The 25601-nt window shown below is 36.5% G+C and overlaps 1 protein-coding gene across 1 annotated transcript in view; it reads left to right on the forward strand.

Annotated features, from left to right (window-relative positions):
- Positions 1-25601, forward strand: part of ADAM22 (ADAM metallopeptidase domain 22) — a 235196-nt gene that overhangs the window by 158426 nt on the left and 51169 nt on the right. The window contains exons 6-17 of the mRNA XM_040259774.1: positions 266-329; positions 2372-2441; positions 6952-7022; positions 8746-8820; positions 10771-10842; positions 11672-11838; positions 13274-13358; positions 14362-14452; positions 16268-16319; positions 19695-19794; positions 20858-20929; positions 21145-21237. Coding sequence (XP_040115708.1) covers positions 266-329; positions 2372-2441; positions 6952-7022; positions 8746-8820; positions 10771-10842; positions 11672-11838; positions 13274-13358; positions 14362-14452; positions 16268-16319; positions 19695-19794; positions 20858-20929; positions 21145-21237 — 1012 coding nt within the window. The remainder of the gene's footprint in view (positions 1-265; positions 330-2371; positions 2442-6951; positions 7023-8745; positions 8821-10770; positions 10843-11671; positions 11839-13273; positions 13359-14361; positions 14453-16267; positions 16320-19694; positions 19795-20857; positions 20930-21144; positions 21238-25601) is intronic.

The raw sequence follows: 25601 nt of genomic DNA on the forward strand, positions 1-25601 counted from the left end.
TGATGTGGGGGTGTGTATGTATGTATGTGTGTGTCTGGTATGTGGTGTGTGTGTATGATGTGGGTGTGTGTATGTATGTATGTGTATATGTGGTGTGTGCGGTGCATGTGTGTGTGGTATGTGGTGGGTACTCCATGTAATAGGTAGGACTGAAAAGTAGGGTTTGAGAGGTAAACTGGTCCTCTGGCTGCTGCTGACTTTAAAATGATCTGGTTCTGAGGCAAGAGTCAATTGCCAGGCCTAACTGTCTTCTTATCCTTGGCAGTGGGATGTTCTATGATGGGAACCACACCTATCTCATTGAGCCAGAAGGAAATGACACCTCCCAAGTAAGTGCTCCTTCTGTTTGCCATGGCAAATGTAAACAATGCTGGGTGATTTCTTTCCCACTCTTTTTCTTCTCTTTTTTCTTTTTATTTTGCTTTCTTTTCATATTTCAGGGTCGAGAATATATGTATAAACACAGACATATTATATATCTATAAATGCATATAATATGTATACATATATTTTAAGTTAAATAGTGAATAAGGAAAAACCCTAGACTGTGAGAAAATAAATTTATCTTGTTTAAGCCACCCAGACTAAGACCACAGCACATTATGGTGGAGATAGTAATGAAGGCTTCAGAACACCTCAGAAGATAAGTATTTCCAGCAGAGGGGAAATGTAAGAGGTAGATTTTTTGAAAAAAAGATCACTGTGGTTTTGTCTTGTTGCTGTTCAGTTGCTAAGTCGGGTCTGACTCTTTGGGGCCCCACGAACTGCAGCACACCAGGCTTCCCTGTCCTTCACTATCTCCTGGAGTTTGCTCAAATTATGAATACTGAAGACAGTGAAGGACAGGAAAGCCTGGTGTGCTGCAGTCCATGGGGTTGCAAAGAGCTGGACAGCAATAACAAAGCAAAACCACAGTGATCTTTTTTAAAAAAAAATCTACCTTTTACTCTTCCCATCTGCTGGAAATACTTTCCTTCTGAGGTGTTCTGAAGCCTTCATTACTAACTCCACTGTGATGTGCTGTGGTCTGTCAGTCTAGTCAGCTTAAACAACATAAATTTATTTTCTTACAGTCTGGGGACTGAAAGTCCGACTTCATGGTGCCAGTGGGGTCAGTGTCCATTGAGGGCTCTCTCCTTGGGGTGCAGATGGTGTCCTGTGAGGTCTGGTGTCTCTTCCTCTTCTCGTCAGGGCACCAGCCTTATCGGACTCGGACCTCACTCTTGTGATCTCTGTTAACCTTTATCGCCTCCCTCTGACCCTATCTCCAAATACAATCACATTAGGAATTTAGGACTTAACCATGAGTTTGGAAGGGACATAGACATTCAGTTCATGATGGATCAAATCCACAGATAATGTGATTTCCCACTCTTTTTCTTTTCTAGATTCTAGATTTTTCTCTTTTGCCTATCTTCTTTAAGGCCCCGTGCTGAAAAAATTTAGAGAAATCCGGGTTTTCTCCGTTCTCTTTCTCAGTTTAGTTTAAACATTCACTTTCTCACAAATTAGGAAATGGTTGCTATTACTGACTAAAGAGAAACATGATGCATTCCATCCTAGCTTTGTACACACAAATAGTCTTCCACGTATCATGGAACACCAATCAAGCACTTAGAGAGGCAAATAATTTCAAGAAACGCTCATTGTTCTGCCACTCATAAACAATCTTGTATGGGAAACTGTCTGTTTTGCGTTACTTTCCAAGTACCCACTGAAAGCCGTCCTTGTCCCTTTGCTTGACAGTGTGATTTTTTAAAAAGTGATATCATGAAATTTGATTATTTATGACCTTCCTTTTTTAGTAATTGAAGGAAGCCAGATGAAATTATTTGAATGCTTATTAATTTTTCTTAGATGAAACATGGTTTTTTATCTGTTGGATTTTTATAGATATTTGTGTGACACTTGAATTTTGAGGCAGGGTCTGCTGTGGGCATTCTGATTGTGCCAGTTACCTGCTTCCCAACAAGAAGACTGTTAGCTCTGCAGTCTGCCTAGCAAAGCTGTCAGGCTCTAACAGGAGGCAGGGCTTCATGGAAAGGAACCAGTCGTAGAAAACATTAACCCCATTCCCCAGATGTCTTACTTCTTCTTGGGGGAATAGGTACATTCATTTCTTTGCCATTACCACAGGCTTTGGCTTCTCCATCCATGAAGGCATTTTACTTCTAATGGGCTATCACTGTGGTGCTGGGATAATATAGGAATGAGTGGGAGGGGTGTGCAAGGGCTCATTGCCTTCCCAAACTTGAGAGAATGTGTAGTCAAGCAATGATTCTTTTAAGGTTTCACCTCCCCCCAGCTGTGATTGCCTGAGCCTGGAGATTTCTGGTTGTATATGCCTCATCTCTCGTTTGTGTTATTTCAGGAGGATTTCCATGTTCATTCGGTTTACAAATCCAGACTGTTTGAATTTCCCTTGGATGATCTTCCATCTGGTATGATTTTCATATAGTGATTTTTTTTAAAAAAAGACAGCTTTAATAACTTATTTTAATGTTTTATAACTAATTATATGTGGAATATCATCAGCCTATGACTGCTCATAACAGTTTTAGAAAGTCAAGTGACATTAAGAGAGAGAAAAAAATGCAAACTGACCTCATGTTTGTAGTGGGTGAGTTTGGAAAGATATTGCTTGAACTCAACAAAGAAGAGCTTATTAATGTTAAAAGACTCAAAGTAAAGTATTCCTTTACTTTGTTAAAGCAAAAATTGGTCAGCATAGGTAGAATATATAAAATTCACTCTTGGTGAAGTACTCAGTTTGTACATATAGAGATGAACTTGTAAATATTTTCTCATTTATTGTTTCCTCATTTCTTTTTGCCCCAGCATTTTAATAAAGAGCTATTGTAGATTAATATGTATTATTATGATGATGTGCTATTTGTGAAATTTATCTTTCTTTCCATTGTGTGTTTATAAGTCCATCTGTTTATAGGTTTGATTTGAGAGTTGCATCCATGTCTTTTGGTGAGAAGGGCAGGGTATTCATGCTTCAGCCTTGGTAGAGGAGCAATGATTATGCAGAGTGCATTTGTCTCTGTCCACAGTGGACTCCTTTCCGTGTTCTCCTTCTAAAGATAGGGTATAGCTGATGTGGAGATGCTTCCTCTCCTTCTTAGCCAGCCTGATTATGGCTGTGCTGCTGCTAAGTCGCTTCAGTCATGTCTGATTCTGCGCGACCCCATAGACGGCAGCCCACCAGGCTCCCCTGTCCCTGGGATTCTCCAGGCAAGAACATTGGAGTGGGTTGCCATTTCCTTCTCCAATGCATGAAAGTGAAAAGTGAAAGTGAAGTCGCTCAGTCATGTCCAACTCTTCGTGACCCCATGGACTGCAGCCCACCAGGCTCCTCCGTCCATGGGATTCTCCAGCAAGAGTACTGGAGTGGGGTGCCATTGCCTTCTCCGATTATGGCCATAGTATAGTCTAATTTTTAAACTTCTTTTAGTCTGTGTAACAACTCTGTGAGGTCAATATTATTATTCCCATTTTATAGATGAACAAACAGAAGCTCAGCTAGTTTGTCTTTTCTAGGGTTCCACAGCTAGTAAGAGGCTGAGTGGGTGTTTTGATTATGGCACTAGGAGACTGTGCCTTGGGAGACAGGCACCAGGGCAAATGGGAAACTTACTAGACTAAAGCAAAGTCCAAACTCCTGCTTAGGAAAATGACTTAAAGGCTGCATTGTCTCCTCATTAGAAAATGAAGTGTTTTCAAATGTTCCTTCCTCTGAAATAAATTCATAGCTCCTTGACTTTCTGCAGTTACCCTAAAGAGAAACAGAACTCACCCCTTCTCTCCTGCTGCCAAAGGGATGGAAGTTCTAGTTTCTAGAATTTGCTATTTGGAAAAATCTGCAAATGAATAATAGATACTTTTACTTCACATAGACGCTTTATACTGTTCTTTCGTTATCATATGAAACTTTTTAGAATTCCTAGTATGGTAAGAAAATAAATCCTGATTAGCTGCTTGAGAACAAAGTTGCAATCCAATAGGCATTACTGGATGTGATAAACATTAATTAATATTTAAAGTAATAACTAAAAGTTCCCCACTAAGGACTTTATTATAGGCGTGCCATGATACAATCTTATAATTTTTTTAAAAAAACTTCATTCAGAATTTCTTTACAACAGAAACTTTGGAGGTTACTCAGTAGTTTTTCTGCTATGAAAAATGAGTTTTGACCATATTCTTTGAAAAACCTCAGTTTGTTCCTGGTTATCTTTTACTATCAGAAGTTGACAGTATTCATTTTAAGAGTATTATTTGCCTCAAGCTCTTTAGACTTACTATGACAAATTGGAAGGAAACAAAAAATAGGCAAATGTCAAAGCTGCAATTTTATATAAGCTCAAAACTAAGCTTTTTTTTAATTTTAAGTTTAATAAAGTGTCACTGGGTTGTGGGTTATGTCTTTTTTGCTGTGCATTATGTATTTCCCAGAGATAGAATATAATCAGCTGTTCCCCAATCTTGTTTGATTATGGAATGTTTTATTTTACATGACACATCTCTCAAGACTAGTTTTCCTAAGAACACATTTTAAGAAAAGATTTTTGTTTACATATGACCACTTAGCACTCACTATTTAAAAATTACTATGATAAAAAACCAACCAACCAACCAACAAAAGCAAACAAAACAGAAAAAGACTCATAAATACAGAGAACAAAGGGGTGGTGGCTAGAGCAGATGGGGGCCAGCCCAAAAGAAGAAAAGGAGGTTTAGAGACACAAACTTCCAGTTATAAGGTAAAGAAGTCATGGGAATGTAATGTAAAGCATAGGGAACATAGTCAATAATACTGTGATAACTTTGTACAGAGGCAGATGATAATTGGGCTTACAGTGGTAACCATTTTGAAATGTATATAAATACCAAATCACTATTTTGTACACCTGAAAATAGTATGATATTGTATGTCAGTTATACTGCAATAGAAAATTACTATGATGAAATACACCAATTTTGTGTACTATTTGCTGAGTTCTGACACTCTTGTACTCCCCTGATGAAAAATAGACTATTTCCATTACCCTAGTGATTTCCTTTGTGTCCCTTTTCTGTCAGTGTCTCCCACTTCTGCAGTCCCTTTTCTGACTTTTTTCACTGTAGATTAGTTTCACCTGTTCATACAAATGGACTCATTCATCATATTCAGCTTCTTTTCCTTATTAGGACATGGCTGAGATCTATGTTGTCAAAGGCAGCAATAGTTCTTTATTTTGATTACTATGTTCTTATGTATGCATATATCACAATTTTTCATCTCTTCTGTCTATGGACATTTGGATTGCTTTTAGTTTGGGGCTATTATGAATATAACAACTATGAACATTCTTGTAAAAATCTTTTTTGTGGACACACATTTATATTTCTCTATCAAATACCTGTGAGTTTAATAACTGGGTCACAAGGTAGTATATCTTTAACTTTATAATATTGTTCTCAATCTTCAGCATCTACCAGAATCACCTAAAGGGCTTGGTAAACACAGATTGATGGCCTCATCTTCAGGCTATTTTTTTCAGCCACTATATTGAGGTGTAATTGAAATACAAAGGGCTGTATATATTTAATGTATAGAACTTGATGAGTTTGGAGGTAAATATACATCCATGAAATCACCACAACTTATGTCATAAACATATTCATCCATTCCAAAAGTTTCTCCTACACTATTTATGGTGATGATGATAAAAACTATTAACATAAAATCTAACCTCTTAGCAAATTCTTAGGTATACAATACAGTATTGTTAATGTAGGCACTAAACTGTACAGTAGCTCTTGAAGACTTATTCACCTTGTATAACTAAATCTTTGTCCGCTTCGACTAGTAACTTCTCATATTCCCTCCTCCTAGCCCCTGACAGCTACCATTCTAATCACTGTTTCTCTGAGTTTGACTATTTTAGATTCCTCATGTAAATGGTATTATGTAGTATTTGTCCTTCTTTGTCTGGCTTATTTCACTTGACAGAATGTCCTCTAGGTTCACATGTGTTGTTGCAAATGGCAGGATTTCCTTTTATAAGACTGATTAATATTCCACTGTGTGTATATACCATATATTCTTTATCCACTCATCCACTGATGGACATTTAGGTTGCTTCTGTATCTTGACTGCTGTCAATAATGTTGCAATGAACATGGGCATGCAGACACTTCTTTGAGATCCTGATTTAAATTCCTTAGGCTATATGCCTAGAAGTAGGATTGTTAAAATCATATGGTATTTCTATTCAAATATTTTGAGAAATATTCATAATGCTTTCCATAGTGGCTGCACAAATTTCTAGAGCTTTTGATTAAGTACGTCTTGGGTGGGTTATAAGAATTTACTTTTCCAAGTTCTCAGGTAATGCTAATGCTACTAGTCCAAGGAACACAATTTAAGAACCACTGTTGAATGAAAAATCTCTGAACCTTTGCCTGAACTGGTCATACCATTGTATACTCTCAGCATTATATGAGAGTTCTAATTGTTCCACATCTTCACCAACCTTTGGTGTGTCATTCTTTAGTGAAGGTTAGTGGTGGAAGGGAAGGTCAAGTGGCCATTTAGATGATTTTCCATTAAAATATCATGGTATTTATAAGAGAAATATGAGAAAAATTTTCAGATAAATTAGAACTGGAATAATGCTTGAGATTTTTTTGAATTGTATTCCTTTGTGGTATGTTTATTTATATTAATGTAAATGTAATTACCTAGGTTAATGTTCTATATTTTAATTAAGTGTGATATTTACATTATAAAATTAGTAATAGTTATGTATAATCATATAATTTATAGATTATAATTATAATAATCATTGTTGATTAAAGTTATATAATTTATACTAATTAGGGCTGGTAGAAGTTTGATTGCCCTTCATGAAAGAAACCTGGCAAATGCGCTAAGTTACATTTATTTTTGTTTCCTTTTAGAATTCCAACAAGTAAATATCACTCCACCAAAATTTATTTTGAAGCCAAGACCAAAAAGGAGTAAACGGCAGGTATGTATTCACAGGTGTATGTCACAATATTTTAAAAACTTTGGGCAACTGCCAGTCAATTTAATCTACATTAAGTCTGTAAGAGGTAAGAATTAGTTTCAGGCATTTGCCACAGTGAGGTAAACAGCACGGGTGACACATTCATAGGAGCAGTGGCGTTAGGGCCATATTATTTCATAGACTCAAAATACACTCAAGATAGTGGCGATCATATGGACACTCATCATGCAGATGGATTATGGGGCCGCTGCTGTGGCATCTCAGGCTGTTTCTACCATAGGCCTCCTTCCTTGCCTGAGTATATACCAACCACATCATGAAGTCTGCTTGGATGGTACTAGCCCTTATGTTTATCCCCTTAAGAATACCCCCTTAAGAATGACTCCATCAAGTTTTAAAACTGCAAAACGCTATTTTCACACTTGAACTACTCTGGAGTCTAGGATATAAAATCAGAATGTCTGCTTTATGAATGTTCAATGCATGTTGAACTTAATAATAATAATAGCAGTTTATTGTTTACTGTACAATGCTTTAAGCCACATGAAGTGGGTACTATTATTATCCTTTCACAGGAAAAATAATAGATGTCTCTGAAATGTGTACATGACTTGCCCAGAATCATAGATCTGGTAAATGGTTTATACAAAATAAAAACTCTGGTCATCAGAATTAAGATATCATCACAGTTATGGTGGTAGTTGGTGTAGGGGTGTGTATGACATAAAAACAGGGTGAGAGAAATAAGTGTCTAGTAAGACAAAGCAGTTGAAGGGACCAGGTATTTTCTTTTTAATATATGTTTAGTAAGTATGAGGAGAAGGAAATGGCAACCCACTCCAGTGTTCTTGCCTGGAGAATCCCAGGGACGGGAGAGCCTGGTGGGCTATGGGGTCACACAAAGTTGGACACGACTGAAGCGACTTAGCAGCAGCAGCAGTCAGTATTAAGTAAAACATGTTTACAGACAGATTTCTAATATGAATAATAATTGCTAAATATTTTGAGGACTCACCATGGGCAATTGTATTAACATATTTAATCCTCATAATTTTTTGAGGAAGGCATTATCATTATCCCTATTTTAAAGACATTGAAACGTAAGAGACTTAAGAAACCAGCCCATGGTTACACTGGGTTACCTAGCAATGGAGCTGGGATTCTGACCTAGAAGTCTTGTCCCTGAGACACACAGTTAAATATTACTTGGCCTTAAAAAAAAAGGAAATCTTGCCATTTGCAACAACGTGGATGGACCTGGAGGGCATTAAGCTGAGTGAAATAAGCACTGGGATGACCCAGAGGGATGGTACGGGGAGGGAGGAGGGAGGGGGGGTTCAGGATGGGGAACACATGTATACCTGTGGCAGATTTATGTTGATGTATGGCAAAACCAACACAATATTGTAAAGTAATTAACCTCCAATTAAAATCAATAAATTTATATTTTAAAAAAAGAAATAAGCCAGGCAGAAATAGACAAATATGGCATGGTATTACTTACATGTGGAATCTAAACGCAAAACAAACAAACAAAAACACATAGAAACAGAGTAGAAACATGGTTGCCAGGGGCTAGGCAGTGGGGGAAAAGGGAGAGATCAGTAAAAGGGTACACACTTTCAGTTCTAAGATGGATCCTATCTGAGGACCTAATGTGGAAGTTTCCCACAGCCAAGTTACCAGGGCTTATTTATGTGCTGTTTCCTTTATTGTACTGCAGCTTCGTCGATATCCTCGTAATGTAGAGGAGGAAACCAAATATATTGAACTGATGATTGTGAATGATCATCTCATGGTAAGGTTTGCTGAATTTTGTGTTGTTTGAACTTGCCTCTGCCCAGCATAAAACTGGTGGGTGCAGAAGTATGTTTAGAAGAAAGAAGCCTAAAAAGTTGTAACCTGGAGAAGGTATTTGTATAATCAAACATTTCTGTTACCCAGCAACAACCTGTAAACAGGAAAACACGCTTAGGTAAATCAATTCACAGTGTTTTGTGAAGTTCCAAAAATATTTATGCGATTCATAATGCTAACTCCTTGGATTTGCTTAGTTAATGTAGGGGCTAATATCTTCTCTTACTAAAATGGCAAGGTTAAAAAAAAAAAGGGAAACTTCCATTTTATAATTGACAGAGTGAAGCAGCAATAATGTGACAAATAATTTGCAATGTTTAGTTTTATCCTAATAAAAGCATTTTTTTCTGTTTTTCTTTTGCTGTGCAGTAAACCATTTGGAAAGGCTTATAGGCTTATTTACAAAACAGAAACAGACTTACAGACTTAGAGAAAAAATTCATGGTTACCAAAGAATAAAGATGGAAAGAGGGATAGATTGGGAGTTGGGATTGACCTGTGCACACTGCTGTGTTTAAAATATATAACCAACAAGGACCTACTGTATAGCACAGGGAACGCAATATTTTATAATAACCTAAATGAGAAAGGAATTTGAAAAATAATAGATACATGTATATGTATAACTGAATCACTTTGTTGTATACCTGAAAACTACTACAACATTGTTAATCAAAATATTCTCCAATATAAAATAAAAAACAAAAGCTTATATAGCCAAGCTGTGAAGATTTTTAGGATAAAAACCTAGCCAAACTTTTTATTGAGTCAGTTTATTTTTTTTTAATGCCCAGTTTATGGGCATGTTTTATACTCAATTCATGGGCATATTATAATCAGCATGGTTACAGTGATTGCACATCAGTGAATTAACAATTGTTTCATGTAAACAGAGTTTTAAACTAAATATATCCAGTGATGTACTTTGTTGAATTTTACTTAATTTCGGGTACATATACATTTTAATTTACTTTGAATTATTTATTTGGGAGAAAATGTGTCATTTATTTAAATATGATTAAGCTAATTGAGATTTTAATTAATTATTAATAATTATTATTGATGATGCTTCTTCCTTGTTTATGGTAGGACTGAGTTTTGTATTTCTACCAATTTAATTTCATGAATGTTATTTTTCCTGAGATTTTTATAGAATAAGCTGTAAAAACACATATTTTGGACATTTTAGGATATCATAAATTCAAATGTCTGTAAGCATCTATAGGCGGATAGTTCAAAGTGAGCCAGACATAAAACAATAGGGAAGGGTCAGGTCTATGGCAAAAGAGAAGTCACATGGTCTGTCTATCTAATAGGAGTGACTGCTTCTCAGCCCTTGCCAGTTATTACCATGTGTGGATACTGATTTTAAATGAAGCCAGAAACCAGATTTTACACAATATATCTTGAGTTTTAAAACAGCCTTGAGGTCAAACCAAAGATACATGTTGTTCACATCAAGCTGTAAGTCACCTCCTTGTGACCATTAGAGCTTTCTTCTCTTTACTGAGTAACACTTGTGGAACTTTTCATACTTTCAGCATTATTCACATTCTCTTTTTCTGGCTTTTACCCTACTTTTATTTGTATGTCTTGCAATTCATTGATAACTTTCATATATGTTCTCATTTTGAATAATAATCTTGTGACAAAAAAATAAACTTTTGAAATGGATGCAATGGGTATTTGTTATTTTATCTCAAAGATCTGTGAGGCCTCAAACTTTAGGAGCCTTGCCACAGACTTTGCAGTATCTAAAGAATTAGGTGTCAACTCTTGAATTTTTTTACAGAAAACTTTAAAGGCCTTTTAGTTACACTGTGTTTCCTCTGCTGAGATGAGCATTTGTTGATGACCTTGAAGTCCTTCACTTGTTTTCTTTTGCTTTCAGTTTAAAAAGCACCGGCTTTCAGTGGTACTTACCAATACATACGCGAAATCTGTGGTGAACATGGCAGATTTAGTAAGTATGAACCCGATTCAAAATTGCCACAGAGGAATTTTATCTCCTGATTGCTAATAAATTGGATACTATTCGTATGTTTTCACTGACCTAAGTTGCACTTTAGCCAAGGTGTCCTGTAAATCCGTGGTAACTTTGTCATGAACTTTATTTAACTTTGATCTCTGACTGGGAAGATGATAAAAGGAAGAGGTCAGAGATACACCTTTATGACTAAATTTTTTTTTCCTGTATTTTTCACACTGGAAAAGAAAAAGTTGAGTCCTAGCCCCTAACAAAGATATTCACAGTGTATTTCTAGTAGTGAAAAGACAGCTGTGCCTTTTCAAAAGCGTGCCTGGTGCTGTGGGAATGATGCAAATAAGTAGTTCTACCGTACCTACTTTCCAAATTTCCCTGACAAGTCTATGCCCGTACCTTCCCCATGAGTTTAATTAAGGCCAGTCAGAGAGTACAGAAATCATCTCCTCAGAGAGTGTTCCATTTTTTACTAGGGAAACTCAGGAAAGCCTGAATCTTACAGGATGCCAGAAAATGGACTCTGGGGGGACCTTGAGTAAGGGTGCAAATATCTGTCAAAAAGGGGTATTTTATGTCTAATTAGTACTCTTTTCTTTGGATGTTACTTGGTAAACAGTTGGATTCTTATTACTCAAGGGACATGTGTAAGTTAGAAAAACAATTAACTCCCTTAAAAACAGTGGAGTTTCTCACATTTCACTAAAGCTACAAGATTTTCCATAAAAGGAGCTTTGTAGACCTGTTCATGAATCATTTGATTTTTTTTCCCATGTGTATAGCTGATGTGTTCATTTTGTTAATATACTAGATATATAAAGACCAACTTAAGACAAGGATAGTATTGGTTGCCATGGAAACCTGGGCAGCTGACAACAAATTTGCCATATCTGAAAATCCACTGATCACCCTACGTGAGTTTATGAAATACAGGAGGGATTTTATCAAAGAGAAAAGTGATGCAGTTCACCTTTTTTCGTACGTAACTTTTCTAGTGATTTATTACTTTTCTTCATTCCATGTTAAATACTCTTATTACTTGTGATGAGATGTACTGTTTGTACTGCATAATGCAATTAGTATTTGATGTAGCAGATATATTTGAAAGAAGTTTTAAAGCACAGATTGTTTGAAATTGTCACGAATATTCAGTAGGTTTAATTTTGAGTTATTTTATTATTGCATGTATATTTCATTTTTTAAGAGATCTAATCAGAGCATTTACTGGGTGAAAGTACCATTAATTCTCATAAGGAGTTCTCATATTCTTAATGACAGAATAATTATATTCTTTAAATTGCTGTCTTTAAAATGCTAATTTTCTCTTTGTTTTTGGTCTAAGGGAGAGCTTAGTATCTCTAGGGTGTATTTTATATTTTACTTTTTCTTACTCTTATGGTTTGTTCTGGGGGGTAACATGTACATTTAATATAAAATTATCTAATGCCAGAGCTGTTGAAGAAAGTTATAAATGGAAGCAAAAGTGTAGTTTTGAGGTAGCTTTTTATTTTACACAATTCCAAATTTACAGAAAAGTTGCAAGAATACTACACTACAAGGAAATTCCATTTGCCCTTTACCCAGATTCGTCAGTTTTTCATAGTTTACTCCATTTGTTTTATAATTTTCTTCTTTGTATTCTTCTTTCTTCCTTCCATCTATCCATCTGTCTATCAGTGTGTGTGTGTGTTTTTTCCCTGAACCGTTTGAGAGTAAGTTGGGGACATTTAGTTATTGGGCCTTTACTACTAAATACTTGTGTATATTCCCCGAGAATAAAGCCATTCTCTTATATAACCGCAGTAAACTCTCAAAACCAGAAACTTTAACCTCAGTACAATGTTTTTATCTAACCCACTGTCTGAATTCAAATTTCACCAATTGTTTCAATATTATTTAATAGCTTGCTTCTCCTTCCCCTTGTCCAAATCTAAGATCCGATCCAGGATCTCACATAACATTTAATCATCATGTCTCTTTGGTTTCCTTTAATCTGTAGTATTTTCTCAGCCTTTCTTTGTCTCTTTTGAAGTTAACATTTTTGAAGAGTTTAGACCAGTTATTTTATAGAATGTTCCTCATTGTGAGAATGCTTGATGTTTTCTCATTGTGAGATTCAAGTTATATGCATTTTTGACAGAAGTACCACATACATGTAACGCATATTAGAGATTCTTTTTCAAGAGGTATAGTTCTATTTAAGATATTTGTTAATCGCAATGGGAAACATTCCTCAGAAACTTTTTCTTCTGGTTATGTGTGTGAACAATTTTCATATTCTTCCCTTACCTCCAGAATATATAGTATAAAAATGTATGTGTATTGAGAAAATAAACGTGGTAAATTAATAATGAGAGGTGCTATGATATTTGAGCTGTGAGCAGTAAGCCTTTTTCATTTCCTTTTCTAAAAGGGGAAGTCAATTTGAGAGTAGCCGGAGCGGGGCAGCTTATATTGGTGGGATTTGCTCGTTGCTGAAAGGAGGAGGCGTGAATGAAGTAGGTGTGAACATCTGTACAATACAAAGTGGTATGATGGCTGACGATGTTTTCCTAATATTTAAGGGACAATTTCTCAGTATTTTATATACTCCTGATATTGTTATTTTATTAACAGCCAACCTGGTTACTGCAAATGACCCAAGGACAGAATAGGAAAATAATGGAAGATAATATTGGATAATTCTGTTCATATTCTACTCAGAATAATTTCCAGGCTTAGCAATATGCTGATTATATAGAGAAAATCTTTACCTTTCTTGAAAAGAAGACCCTATTTATCACTTTGACTGATTTTCCAGAGAATTGAGAAATTCCCTGAAACATTGGATTACTACTTAACAACTCAGTTGAAAATTTTCTTCCTCAATGTTTGGCAAATTTTTGGAGGAAAAAAATAGAGGAAGTTTTCCAAAGGGTTACTTCTACCCCTCGGGTACTAAACCTGATGGAAGTGATCTAAAAGAAAAATACCTGAATCTTTGAGAGGCTACATATTGAAAAGAAATATGCCTAGATGTTTTCAAGTTTATTTTGACTGAACATCATCACCACCACCTCTAACTCATGTTGTTTGTTTTCTGAACCCAAGTTCTATTTAATTTGGGGAATTTAGAAGTGCTAGTAGACAAACAAAGATGAGCAAGTTCAAAATAAATTATTTTTATTTTCTATTAACTGGATGACTGGCTTAATTGTATACAAGTATAAAGCTTTTCAGAAATGTTACTGGTGAAATTTGGACTCAAAAATTAGATTTAAGTTTCCAAATCTGGAAGTTGATGATTCTCTTGATTTCTTCTCTATAAGACTTAGTCAAACATGGAATTATTTCTTACTACCTTTTCCTTAATGCTCCATAGTTCAGCACTAGCTATTATGTATTAACCTCTGCTAAATAAAATGCTTAGAAGTTTTTTTAAGTTATATTGTGACATGTTCCCTGCTTCATCTTAAATAAAAAATAATTTGCACTTATAAGTATTTTATTTTTGTTTTTCAGTTTGGGAAAACGGACTTAATGGCAGTTACACTTGCCCAGTCATTAGCCCATAATATTGGTATTATCTCAGACAAAAGAAAGTTAGCAAGTGGTAAGTTTAAGTACATGTGTGGTTTAGTTATATTTAAAAGAGACTATCTGTAAAATTGGAGAAGGAAATGGCAATCCACTCCAGTACTATTGCCTGGAAAATCCCATGGACAGAGGAGCCTAGTAAGCTACAGTCCATGGGGTCGCAAAAAGTCGGACATGACTAAAATATTTTGCAGAATGAAATTCCTTAACTCAGTTGTTTAATCAAAAGATTTTGAGTGATAGTATAAAGATAGCCTGGGCACAAAATGTTTTTTCCCAAAAGTAATACAAATGTTAATATATTTGCATCACACATGAAATTTCCTCAGTGTATAATAAACATTAAAGCCAGGTGTTGTTAAATTAAACTATTAATTTTTTTTAAACTATTAATTTAAAGGACATAAGTTCAGTTTGGTAATTTTGAATGATCTCGGCATAGAGGCTTAAGGTGTATGTTTTATTATTGTTTATTTAAAACATCTCTTAGTATTGCTACAGAGGTAGAATTTGCCTGCAGAATCAGATCTGATAAAGGGCTCAGTAAAATATGGGCCTAGTAAAATATGCTAGGTTTAGCATCTATGATGAATATATATTCCCAGTAGGTAAAGTTACTTTACCCAGAATGATCGAGCACTATATATTTGGAGTAAGTTGACTATAGTGAAAGTGAAGTCACTCAGTAGAGTCCGACTCTTTGTGACCCCATGGACTGTAGCCTACCAGGCTTCTTTATCCATGGAATTTTCCAGGCCAGAGTACTGGAGTGGGTTGCCACTGCCTTCTCCAGGGGATCTTCTTGACCTGAGGATTGAACCCGGGTCTCTGGCATTGCAGGCAGATGCTTTACCATCTGAGCCACCAGGGAAGTAAGTTGACTATAATCGTATTTATTATTTTAGCAACAAATACCATAAATATGATTGTTTATATTAATTACAACTATTACCATTTATGGGCTCGTCTTGTGGCTCAGTGCTAAAAAACCTGCCTGCCGATACAGGAGACATGGGTTTGATCCCTGGGCCTGGACGATCCCCTGGAGAAGGAAATGGCAACCCACTCCAGTATTCTTGCCTGGGAAATCCCATGGACAGAGGAGCCTGGTGGGCTACAGTACATGGGGCCACAAAAGAGTCAGATACAACTTGCGACTAAACAACATCAATAATTGCCATTTATGAAGTGCCCACTCCATAAAAGATAGTTGAATGGCAGAATTATCTACATCTAGATGCTTATTTAATCCTCAAGATGATCCTGCAAGGTATTCATTATCAGCTGATAATGAAGATCTATAAAGTGTCTGGATCTTAAAAGGGTAATGTCTGTAAGATTACACACATATTAAGTGGTATACCCAGATTTTGAACCCAAGTGTATCTGATTCTAAGATTCCTCTGCTTAACCAATATACTGTACTGCCTCTTACCAGCAACCTTGAGTGCAAAGGTTTTAAAAATGGATGAGAAATTACAGGAATTTCCATAAAAACCTATGAAACCAAAATCCTGTGGTCATGCATCACTATTTCATTGCTATTTGATTGTTCAATCATTTTAACTGAGTGCTTTAAAAATACGGCCACTTGTTAACATTTTTCAAAAGACTTGTAGTAGAAATTATATAATCTCGATAGAGACAAAGTAGATTTTTGTTGCTATGCATTGCATAAAGCACTTCAAATGTGAGGAAAATTAGAGGACTGATCCTTTACTGATTTGTAAATGTACATAAGGAATAAAGTGACCATATTTTAAAAATAGTAACTACTCTAATGCACATGTTTTCCCTTTGTAACAAGGTGTATGTATTCCTTTTCTCTTAGGTGAGTGTAAATGTGAGGATACGTGGTCTGGATGCATAATGGGGGACACTGGGTGAGCCACTTCTATTTAAAAATAACTCACTGTTCCTTTCTCTACTGTGCTGTTGTCTTCTTAGGAGGATGGCAGTCAATAAGTTACTGCCTGGAACCCTACCCATAGGGATTTAAGACAAAATTGGCAGTTGATTTTCTCAGTGGCTCTGTAGGAAATATATTTTCACAAAATAGTCTTTTGTTTATGAAAACAATTGCTGTCTGTTAAGCTAGTAAGTCAAAGATTTTTGGGGGGGCAGGGGATAGGACTTTGAAATGTGGTGAGTCAGGGCCATGCAGGATAAATGATTCCATCAAGTTCAGATAAATATAATAATTTTTAAAAAGAATTGCTTTCTTTTCTAAAGATTATTGAAGTATAGTTGTTTTATAATATTGCATTAATTTCTGCAGTGCAGCAAAGTGATTCAGTTATATATATATACATTCTTTTTCATATTCTTCTCTGTTATGGTTTATCATAGGATATTGAATATAGTTCGCTGTGTTATACAGTAGGACCTTGCTGTTTATTCACTCCTTATATAATAGTTTTCATCTGCTAATCCCAGGGCTTCCCAGGTGGTGCTAGTGGTAAAGAACCTGCCTGCCAATGCAGGATACATAAGAGATGTGAGTTCAATCCCTGGGTCAAGAAGATCCCCTGGAGGGGGGCATGGCAACCCACTCCAGAATTCTTATCTAGAGAATTACCTAGAGAATAGGGTCGCAAAGTGTTGGATACAACTGAAGTGAATTAGCATGCACGCATTCGTATCTGCTAATCCCAAACTCCCAATCCATCCCTTCTCCATCCCCTCTCCCCTCTGGCGACCTCTGTGTCTGGGGGTCTGTTTCTCTTTTGTACATAAGTTCATTTGTGTCATATTTCAGGTTCCACATATAAGCGATATCATGTGGTATTTGTCTTGTTCTGATTTACTTCACTTGCTATGATAATCTCTATTTCCATCCATGTTGCTACAAATGGCATTATTTCAGAATAAGGAAGGAATGATGTTGTTCAGACAATTTAAACTCAGTACAGCTTTATTTGGAGGCTTTAACATGAAACACTTGATAAATGAGTTTACAGTAAATAATTATAAATTCCATTAGTTAATTCACTTAAACATTAGCCATTTTGCTAAGAAGTGGGAATATAAGTGCACAGGCTAGGCGGAGAGATTTTTATAAAAACCTATTCATTCTTAACTGTGTTTTCACTTTTATAAAAAGCTCAATGTAAAAGAAGTTTTGAAAAATACAGAAAATAAAATTTGTACCACCTCTTTTCTTGCAATCAGGTGATAACTATGGTTAATATTAAAATGTGCTGTGCTGTGCTTAGTCGCTCAGTCCTGTCCTACACTTTGCGACCCCATGGACTGTAGCCTACCAGGCTCCTCTGTCCGTGGAATTCTCCAGGCAAGCATACTGAAGTGGGTAGCCTATCCCTTCTCCAGGGGATCTTCCCAACCCAGGAATTGAACTGGGTTTTCCTGCATTGCAGGTGGATTCTTTACCAGCTGCACTACCAAGGAAGCCCCTGTTAACAGAACGTTAAAATAGTTTTGTTTAAACCTAGTAGTTTTGGGAATTCCTTGGCCATCCATGCTTCCACTGCCAGAAGGCAAAGGTTCGATCCCTGATTGGGAAATAAGATCCTGTATGCCGTGAGGTGCAGCCAAGAAAATAAAATAAATCCAGTAGTTTTGTATTTTTTATCTTTCCATTTTTATCATTTTATACAATTTGGATTATATTGATTATAGCTGTTTATTCATTCTTTACTTAACATTATAGAGTCAACATTTTTCTAAGTCTTCATTCTTTAACACTGATTATTAGTAACTACATGGTATTTTAGTTTTATTAATATATCACGGTTTAGTTAACAGTTTTCTGTTGAACATTTAGGTTATTTTCATGTTATTTGCTGCTATAAATTGTGCCACCATAAATATCTTTATTCAGACATCTCTGCACACATAGCAAATTAATTCCTCAAGAAAAATTTCTTAAAGTAAAATTACTAGATTTAAGGCTATTTCACATTCTGAAAATTCTTAATGCATAGTACCAACTTGCTCTATTGCCAGGTTTCTTTTTCTATTGACCCTTGATTATTTTGAGGTGTGTGTGTGTATATATATATATATAATATATAATAAAATATATATTATTTGGAGATATATATATATATAGTATTTTGAAGCAATCTGAGACTTGAATTGGAAGAAGAGTTACAAAGAACCTTTTGTTTCTGAATCATAAGTTCTTCCATGCTGCCTATCACTTCAAAATGCCAAACTTAATGTACCTTTCTGTGGACATATACCGGGGCAAACTCAGGGAGATGGTGAGGGACAGAGGCCTGGTGTGCCTGCAGTCCATGGGATCATGAAGAGTTGGACACTGAACACAACTTAGTGACTAAACAACCACCACAACAAAAAATGTACATTTCTATAAACAAAGGCATCTTCCTGTAGGACCACAATTCAATCAAAAAAATCATCTAATTCTTAGCCCTCATTCAGGATTGGCCCTTTGTCTCTACAATGGCATCTTAGCAAAAACTTCAGAATCAGGATTTTTTGATTACAGTCAGGTTTTGGTCTCTTCAGTCTGGGATAATTCCTGTCTATTTTTGATTGTCACAACTTTGACACATTTGTAGATTACAGGTCAGTTATTTTGCAGAATGCTCTGCAGTTTGGGTTCCAGCCCAGATGTAATATTTAGGAAAGACTTATTGTGAAATAAATTATTTCTAACTCTCTTTGATGGAAATTACACGTATGTAGGTGTGTGTTTCCTTTGAATGGGTATGCAGATAATGCAGAGCAAATCATAGTTACCACTGGACTTCCCAGCTGACACAGTTGTAAAGAATCTGCCTGCCAGTCCCAGTGTAGAAGATACAAGAGACACGGGTTTGATCCCTGGGTCAGGAAGATCCCCTGGAGGAAGAAATAGCAACCCGCTCCAATATTCTTACCTTGAAAATCCTATGGACAGAGGAGCCTGGTGGCTACAGTCCATGGGGTCGCCAAGAGTCTGATTTGACTGAGTACATAGTTACCATTAGTCACCAGTGAAGTATGTGTTGTTGTTGTTGTTTAGTCACTAAGTTGTGTCTGACTCTTTTGTGACCACATGGACTGTAGCCCGCCAGTCTCCTCTGTCCATGGGATTTTCCAGGCAAGAATACTGGAGTGGGTTGCCATTCCCTTCTCAATGCAGATATTATGCATAAGTGGAATTTATTATTTATTTATTTAATTTTTAGGAATAATGTACAGTGTTAACAGCGTTAAATTTTAAAACTAGTCCACAAACAAGAGAGACAGAAATTATACCCAGCTATTGCCTTTCTTCTCTCTTATAGATATTATCTTCCTAAAAAGTTTACCCAGTGTAATATTGAAGAGTATCATGACTTTCTAAATAGTGGAGGTGGTGCTTGCCTTTTCAACAAACCTTCTAAGGTAATAAGCGTGATCAGAGTTGTTAAGTTATTAATCTTTCTCAAATATTATAAACACAAATTTTCATTCATTGTATCTTATGGAATGAAACTTTTCAACTTGGTTCATATGTACGTATTCTTGATATGCTGAATGTCTGCATTTCTGAATTAAATTAATCATGGGCTATTTTGATGGGAATAAAAAGCAGGTATAAATTACAGTTTTGCTTTCTGAAAGACGTTCATTTTCTTTTCATAAAGCCAAATGAGGATTCAGGGTTTGCTTACAAAAACAGCTTTACTTTGCATTTCTTTTTCATTTTCTTGATGCATTTTTTCCCCCTTTGGATACTGAATCATAATTCCTACTGATGGAAAAGGAGGTCTTTGTCCTCTCATTAATCCCCATCTCTGGGGCAAATTATTACTGCTGTTCTCTGCAGAGCTATGTTAATAGGTAGAGCTGAATTTTATATTAAATAAATCAGTGAATTTATTAATTTTTGTGATGTTTTCCTCATTGGCCACAAAATAACTTTGTTTCACAAGTTAATACAGTTAATGCAGAGCTTTTCACAGGTAATTGTATTTGATCTTTAGAATAATTCATTATGTAGATGGAAACTAATATTATTGTTATTATCGTTTTAAATATTAAAACACTTGGGTTCTGAGATGGCAAGCCATTTGCCCAAGATACATGGCTAAGCCAAGATTTGAATACAGACATTCTGACTCCAAATCCCTTGCTCCTGTTTGAAATGAAATTTTAGGAGTCCATCTGGCTTTGTTTTAGCCAATGCCTAGATCATTTTTTGCTTTGATGGCACATATCAGACCCTATTTGGTATGTGTGTTATATATGAAAATATGATTAAGTCTGAAATGGAATCAATACTAGACACTTCTAAAGTTTCCAGTTCTAAAATTCTACAGTCATACTTTATAGCTTAGGAAAATAAAAATATATTTTGAAATGACTGACAGGCCAGAAGTGTAGTTGTGACACTTGTGGTCTCTCATATTATATTTGGTGCTGACTTTTCTACATTTTAGTGCCCTTCCTGTTTTTCATTCCACAGCTTCTTGATCCTCCTGAGTGTGGCAATGGCTTCATTGAAACTGGCGAGGAGTGTGACTGTGGGACCCCGGCAGTAAGTCTTTGTGTTTGGATGATTTCTTTAGGTTATTTGGGGATTTTCTAGATCCACACTGAACCATACAGAGCAAGTGTTGTGCCTAGAAATTTCGTAAGATTTCTGGAATAAAGATGATAATTGTGAGGCTGTACATTTATTTTGGAAAATAGCCTGATGCTTTCAGGAAAATGACACCACTTTCATTTTTTCCAAATGTTTATATTCCTTAGGAATGTGTCCTTGAAGGAGCAGAGTGTTGTAAGAAATGTACCTTGACTCAAGACTCCCAATGCAGTGATGGTCTTTGTTGTAAAAAGTGCAAGGTAAACAAATGTTGATTGATAACCAACTGAAAGAAAAGAGTACATATTTGATAAGTTATTAAGGCAATAACTTAAATAGTTAATATTTAAGGTAAATATAAGTAAATAACAATAGACAATAGTAAGACCTGATGAATGTTGAGTGACAAGTGCCAGAGGCTTTATAGGAGTCTCACAAGTCTTGTGAGTAGTTGCTATTTTTATTCCCATCTAACAGATGACAAAACTGAGGCTTGTAGTGATTAAATATACCAAGTAAATAAGGGGCTAGGGCCTGTGTTTTTGTAATCCCCAGAGTTTGTCCTCTTTGTACTGCCTCTCTGAAGAGCGTGCACTTTAAATGAAACCATTTAATGTGCTATAATATATATGTATTAAAAGACACTCCTTGGAAGAAAAGTTATGACCAACCTAGAAAGCATATTGAAAAGCAGAGACATTACTTTGCCAACAAAGGTCCGTCTAGTCAAGGCTATGGTTTTTCCAGTGGTCATGTATGGATGCGAGAGTTGGACTGTGAAGAAAGCTGAGTGCGGAAGAATTGATACTTTTGAACTGTGGTGCTGGAGAAGACTCTTGAGAGTCCCTTGGACTGCAAGGAGATCCAACAGGTCCATTCTGAAGGAGATCAGTCCTGGGTGTTCCTTGGAAGGAATGACGCTAAAGCTGAAACTCCAGTACTTTGGCCACCTCATGGGAAGAGTTGACTCATTGGAAAAGACTCTGATGCTGGGAGGGATTGGGGGCAGGAGGAAAAGGGGATGACAGAGGATGAGGTGGTTGGATGGCATCACTGACTCGATGGACGTGAGTTTGAGTGAACTCCGGGAGCTGGTGATGGACAGGGAGGCCTGGCGTGCTGTGATTCATGGGGTTGCAAAGAGTCGGACACGACTGAGTGACTGAACTGAACTGAACTGAATAATATTAATAATAATAACATAATGTAATATAATTTAAATGAAACTATTCTTTAAATGATGTTTCCTTTATTGTAAAACCAAGTAAATATTCAATTCAGTTCAGTCCAGTTCAGTTGCTCAGTCATGTCTGACTCTTTGCGACCCCATGGACTGCAGCACACCAGGCTTCGCTGTCCATCACCAGCTCCCAAAGCTTGATCAAACTCATGTCCGTCGAATCGGTGATGCTATCCAACCACCTCATCCTCTGCCTGCCTTCAATCTTTCCCAGCATCAGGGTCTTTTCAAATGAGTCAGTTCTTTGCATCAGGTGGCCAAAGTGTTGGAGTTTCAGCTTCATCAACAGTCCTTCCAATGAATATTCAGGACTGATTTCCTTTAGGATGGACTAATTGGATCTCCTTGCAGCCCAGGGGAATCTAAAGGATCTTCTCTAACACGACAATTCAAAAGCATGAATTCTTCAGCGCTCAACTTTCTTTATAGTCCACCTCTCATATCCATACATGACTACTGGAAAAACCATAGCTTTGACTAGATGGACCTTTGCTGGCAAAGTAATGTCTCTGCTTTTTAATATGTTGTCTAGGTTGTTCATAGCTTAACTTCCAAGGGGTAAGCATCTTTTAATTTCATGGCTGCAGTCACCATCTGCAGTGATTTTGAAGCCCCCCAAAATAAAGTCTGTCACTGTTTCCATTGTTTCCCCATCTATTTGCCATGAAATGATGGGACCAGATGCCATGCATCTTAGTTTTCTGAATGCTGAGTTTTAAGCCAACTTTTTCACTCTCCTCTTCACTTCACTTTCATCAAGAGGCTCTTTAGTTCTTCACTTTCTGTCATAAGGGTGATGTCATCTCCTTCTTTTCATGGTGCTCAACTTGGAATATCTCGTGTATTAGCTGTTGAGGCAACAAAAGAAATCTTTGTAGACATTAAAACACCTTTCACATGTTGTACATCACTGTTCAATGCATCTTTACACACCTTGGCTGTTTTCCTTCTCCCAATAACATCCTCATGCCTGTCTCCAAATAGTTAAGCCTTTACATCAAGACTATGGTAATTTGGGACTTACCTTGCTCAAAGAAATTTATTTTTTCTTTTCTCATATAAAATCTGGTATAATTTTATATTATTTCTAAGGTATAATATCTTTCTTTAACTCCAGTCTGTACATTTTGCAGAGGCAGAGCCAGGCATTTGTACTGTAATTAGAACAAGACTTCAGTAAATCATTGCTGAATAAATGAATAAATATGCACAGCATTCTCTTACTGATTCTTTGCTGATTGATCGGCTCTAATGAATTAAGAGAGGGCAAAATATGAACCTATCATATTTAATGCCCTACTGTGTGCCAGAAACTGTACTAAGTACTTGCAAAGTATATCATCTTATATCCAGGTTTCTTAACTGTGGCACTGTTGACATTTTTGGCCAGATTGTTCTTTATTGTGAGGGTTATCTTATGTCTTGAAGGCTATTTAGCAGCATCTCTGACTTCTACCTACTAGTTGCCAGCAACATCCCTCCAAGTCATGACACCACAATGTCTTAAACATTGCCAAATATCGTCTGGTTGAGACTGCTGTCTTAGATAATGCTCATAGCTACACTTTGGGGATGGATATTATTATCTAGATTTTTTCCAGCTGAGCAATGCCAATCTCAGGGAAGTGAAATAACCTGCATAGTCTCACTCAGCTAGTAAAGAAGAAATGTGCAGTTACACCCAGATCTGCTGGCAGCAGTTTCTGTTGTGCCCACTTTACCACTGTGTCTCTGGCAGAGTTTTAAGAGAAGCAAGGCACTGGCAGAGATCTCTGAAAGCACTCTCTAAAAAATGAAGACCAAACTAAATGTGAAACACATATTTTTTCATTTTGTCTACCTCAACTGTTTATTCTGTTAGTTTCTCCAACTGCCATCTAGGGATTCCTAATCATATACTTTAATCCTCAATGTTTTAAGTCTGCCCATCCATTACATTGAAGCTGAAACTCCAACACTTTGGCCATCTGATGTGAAGAACTGACTCATCGGAAAAGACCCTGATGCTGGGCGAGATTAAAGGTGGGAGGAGAAGGGGATGAGAGAGGATGAGGTGGTTGGATGGCATCACCGACTCAATGAACATGAGTTTGAGTAAACTCCGGGAGTTGGTGATGGACAGGGAGTCCTGGCATGCTGCGGTCCATGGGGTCACAGAGTCGGACACGACTGAGCGACTGAACTGAGTGATCCATTAAATGCAGTCAATTATGCCATTTTTTTCTTGGATTCATAGAATTAAGCTCTTTGTGATATAATCACTGAAAGAAGCAAGTACAAAATAATAGAATTAAAATACATAAAATAAAATGGTATGGTGAACTATCTTAGAATATGAATCACAACTTTACCAGTCAAGTAAGATCTTTTCTGCCACTTTCTCTACCCCATACTCCCATCTCACCCCACCCTGGGCTCCTAGAGGAGTCAGAAGCAAAGAGCAAATGAAAAAGAGGGATCAGAAGAACAAAATGAGGAATCGTGTATTTTTGTTTTCTTCTATATGTGTTTATAATAATTTATCTATAAGTCAGAGGTAGCAAACACTTTCTGTAAAGAGACAGATTTGTGGGTTATAAGGTCTTTATGTCAGTTGCTCAACTCTTTCTTTGAAAGCAGCCATCAAAAATACAGAAGAAACATATGTGGCAGTGTTTTAATAAAACTTCAAATACAACGCAAACAGGCAGCCAAAATTGTCCTCGAGGCATGATTTGGGAACTCTTGCTGTAAAATATTTCTTATTTACTTCTTTACTCATTTTCTCTTTTCTTTATATGAAAATTCCAAGAGGGCAGTGATTTGGGTTCATTTACTGCTTCACCCCAGCACTTAGCACAAGTCCTCCTTTACCGTGCTGATTTTTGGAAGTTTCCTGACAATTCGTGAACATTTGTATGAACTGTACCTTAAATCTGCTTATACTTCTACCTCAAAAGTTCTAAAACTGTAGCTTGTACCAATTCCCAGGAGGAAGAGAACCAGAGTATATGAAATTAACTTATCTTGCTTGTTTCCTTATTTTTATGGCCTGTTTGTTGTGGTTCAGTTGCTAAGTCATGTCTGCCTCTGATCCCCATACACTGCAGTACAGCCTCTCCTCTGTCCTTCACTATCTCCCAGAGTTTGCTAAAATTCATGTCCATTGAGTTGGTGACGTTATCTAATCATCTCATCCACTACCATCCCCTTCTCGTTTTTCCTTCAATCTTTTCCAGCATCAGGGTGTTTTCCAATGAGCTGGCTCTTTGCATCAGATGGCCAAAGTATTGGAGCTTCAGGTTCAGCATCAGTCCTTCCAGTGAATATTCAGGATTGATTTCCTTTAGGATTGCCTGGTTAGATCTTGTTGCTGACCAAGGTATTCTCAAGAGTCTTTTCTAG

The sequence above is a fragment of the Oryx dammah genome, unplaced genomic scaffold (assembly GCF_014754425.2).
Source record: "Oryx dammah isolate SB20612 unplaced genomic scaffold, SCBI_Odam_1.1 HiC_scaffold_18, whole genome shotgun sequence".
NCBI lineage: Eukaryota > Metazoa > Chordata > Mammalia > Artiodactyla > Bovidae > Oryx > Oryx dammah.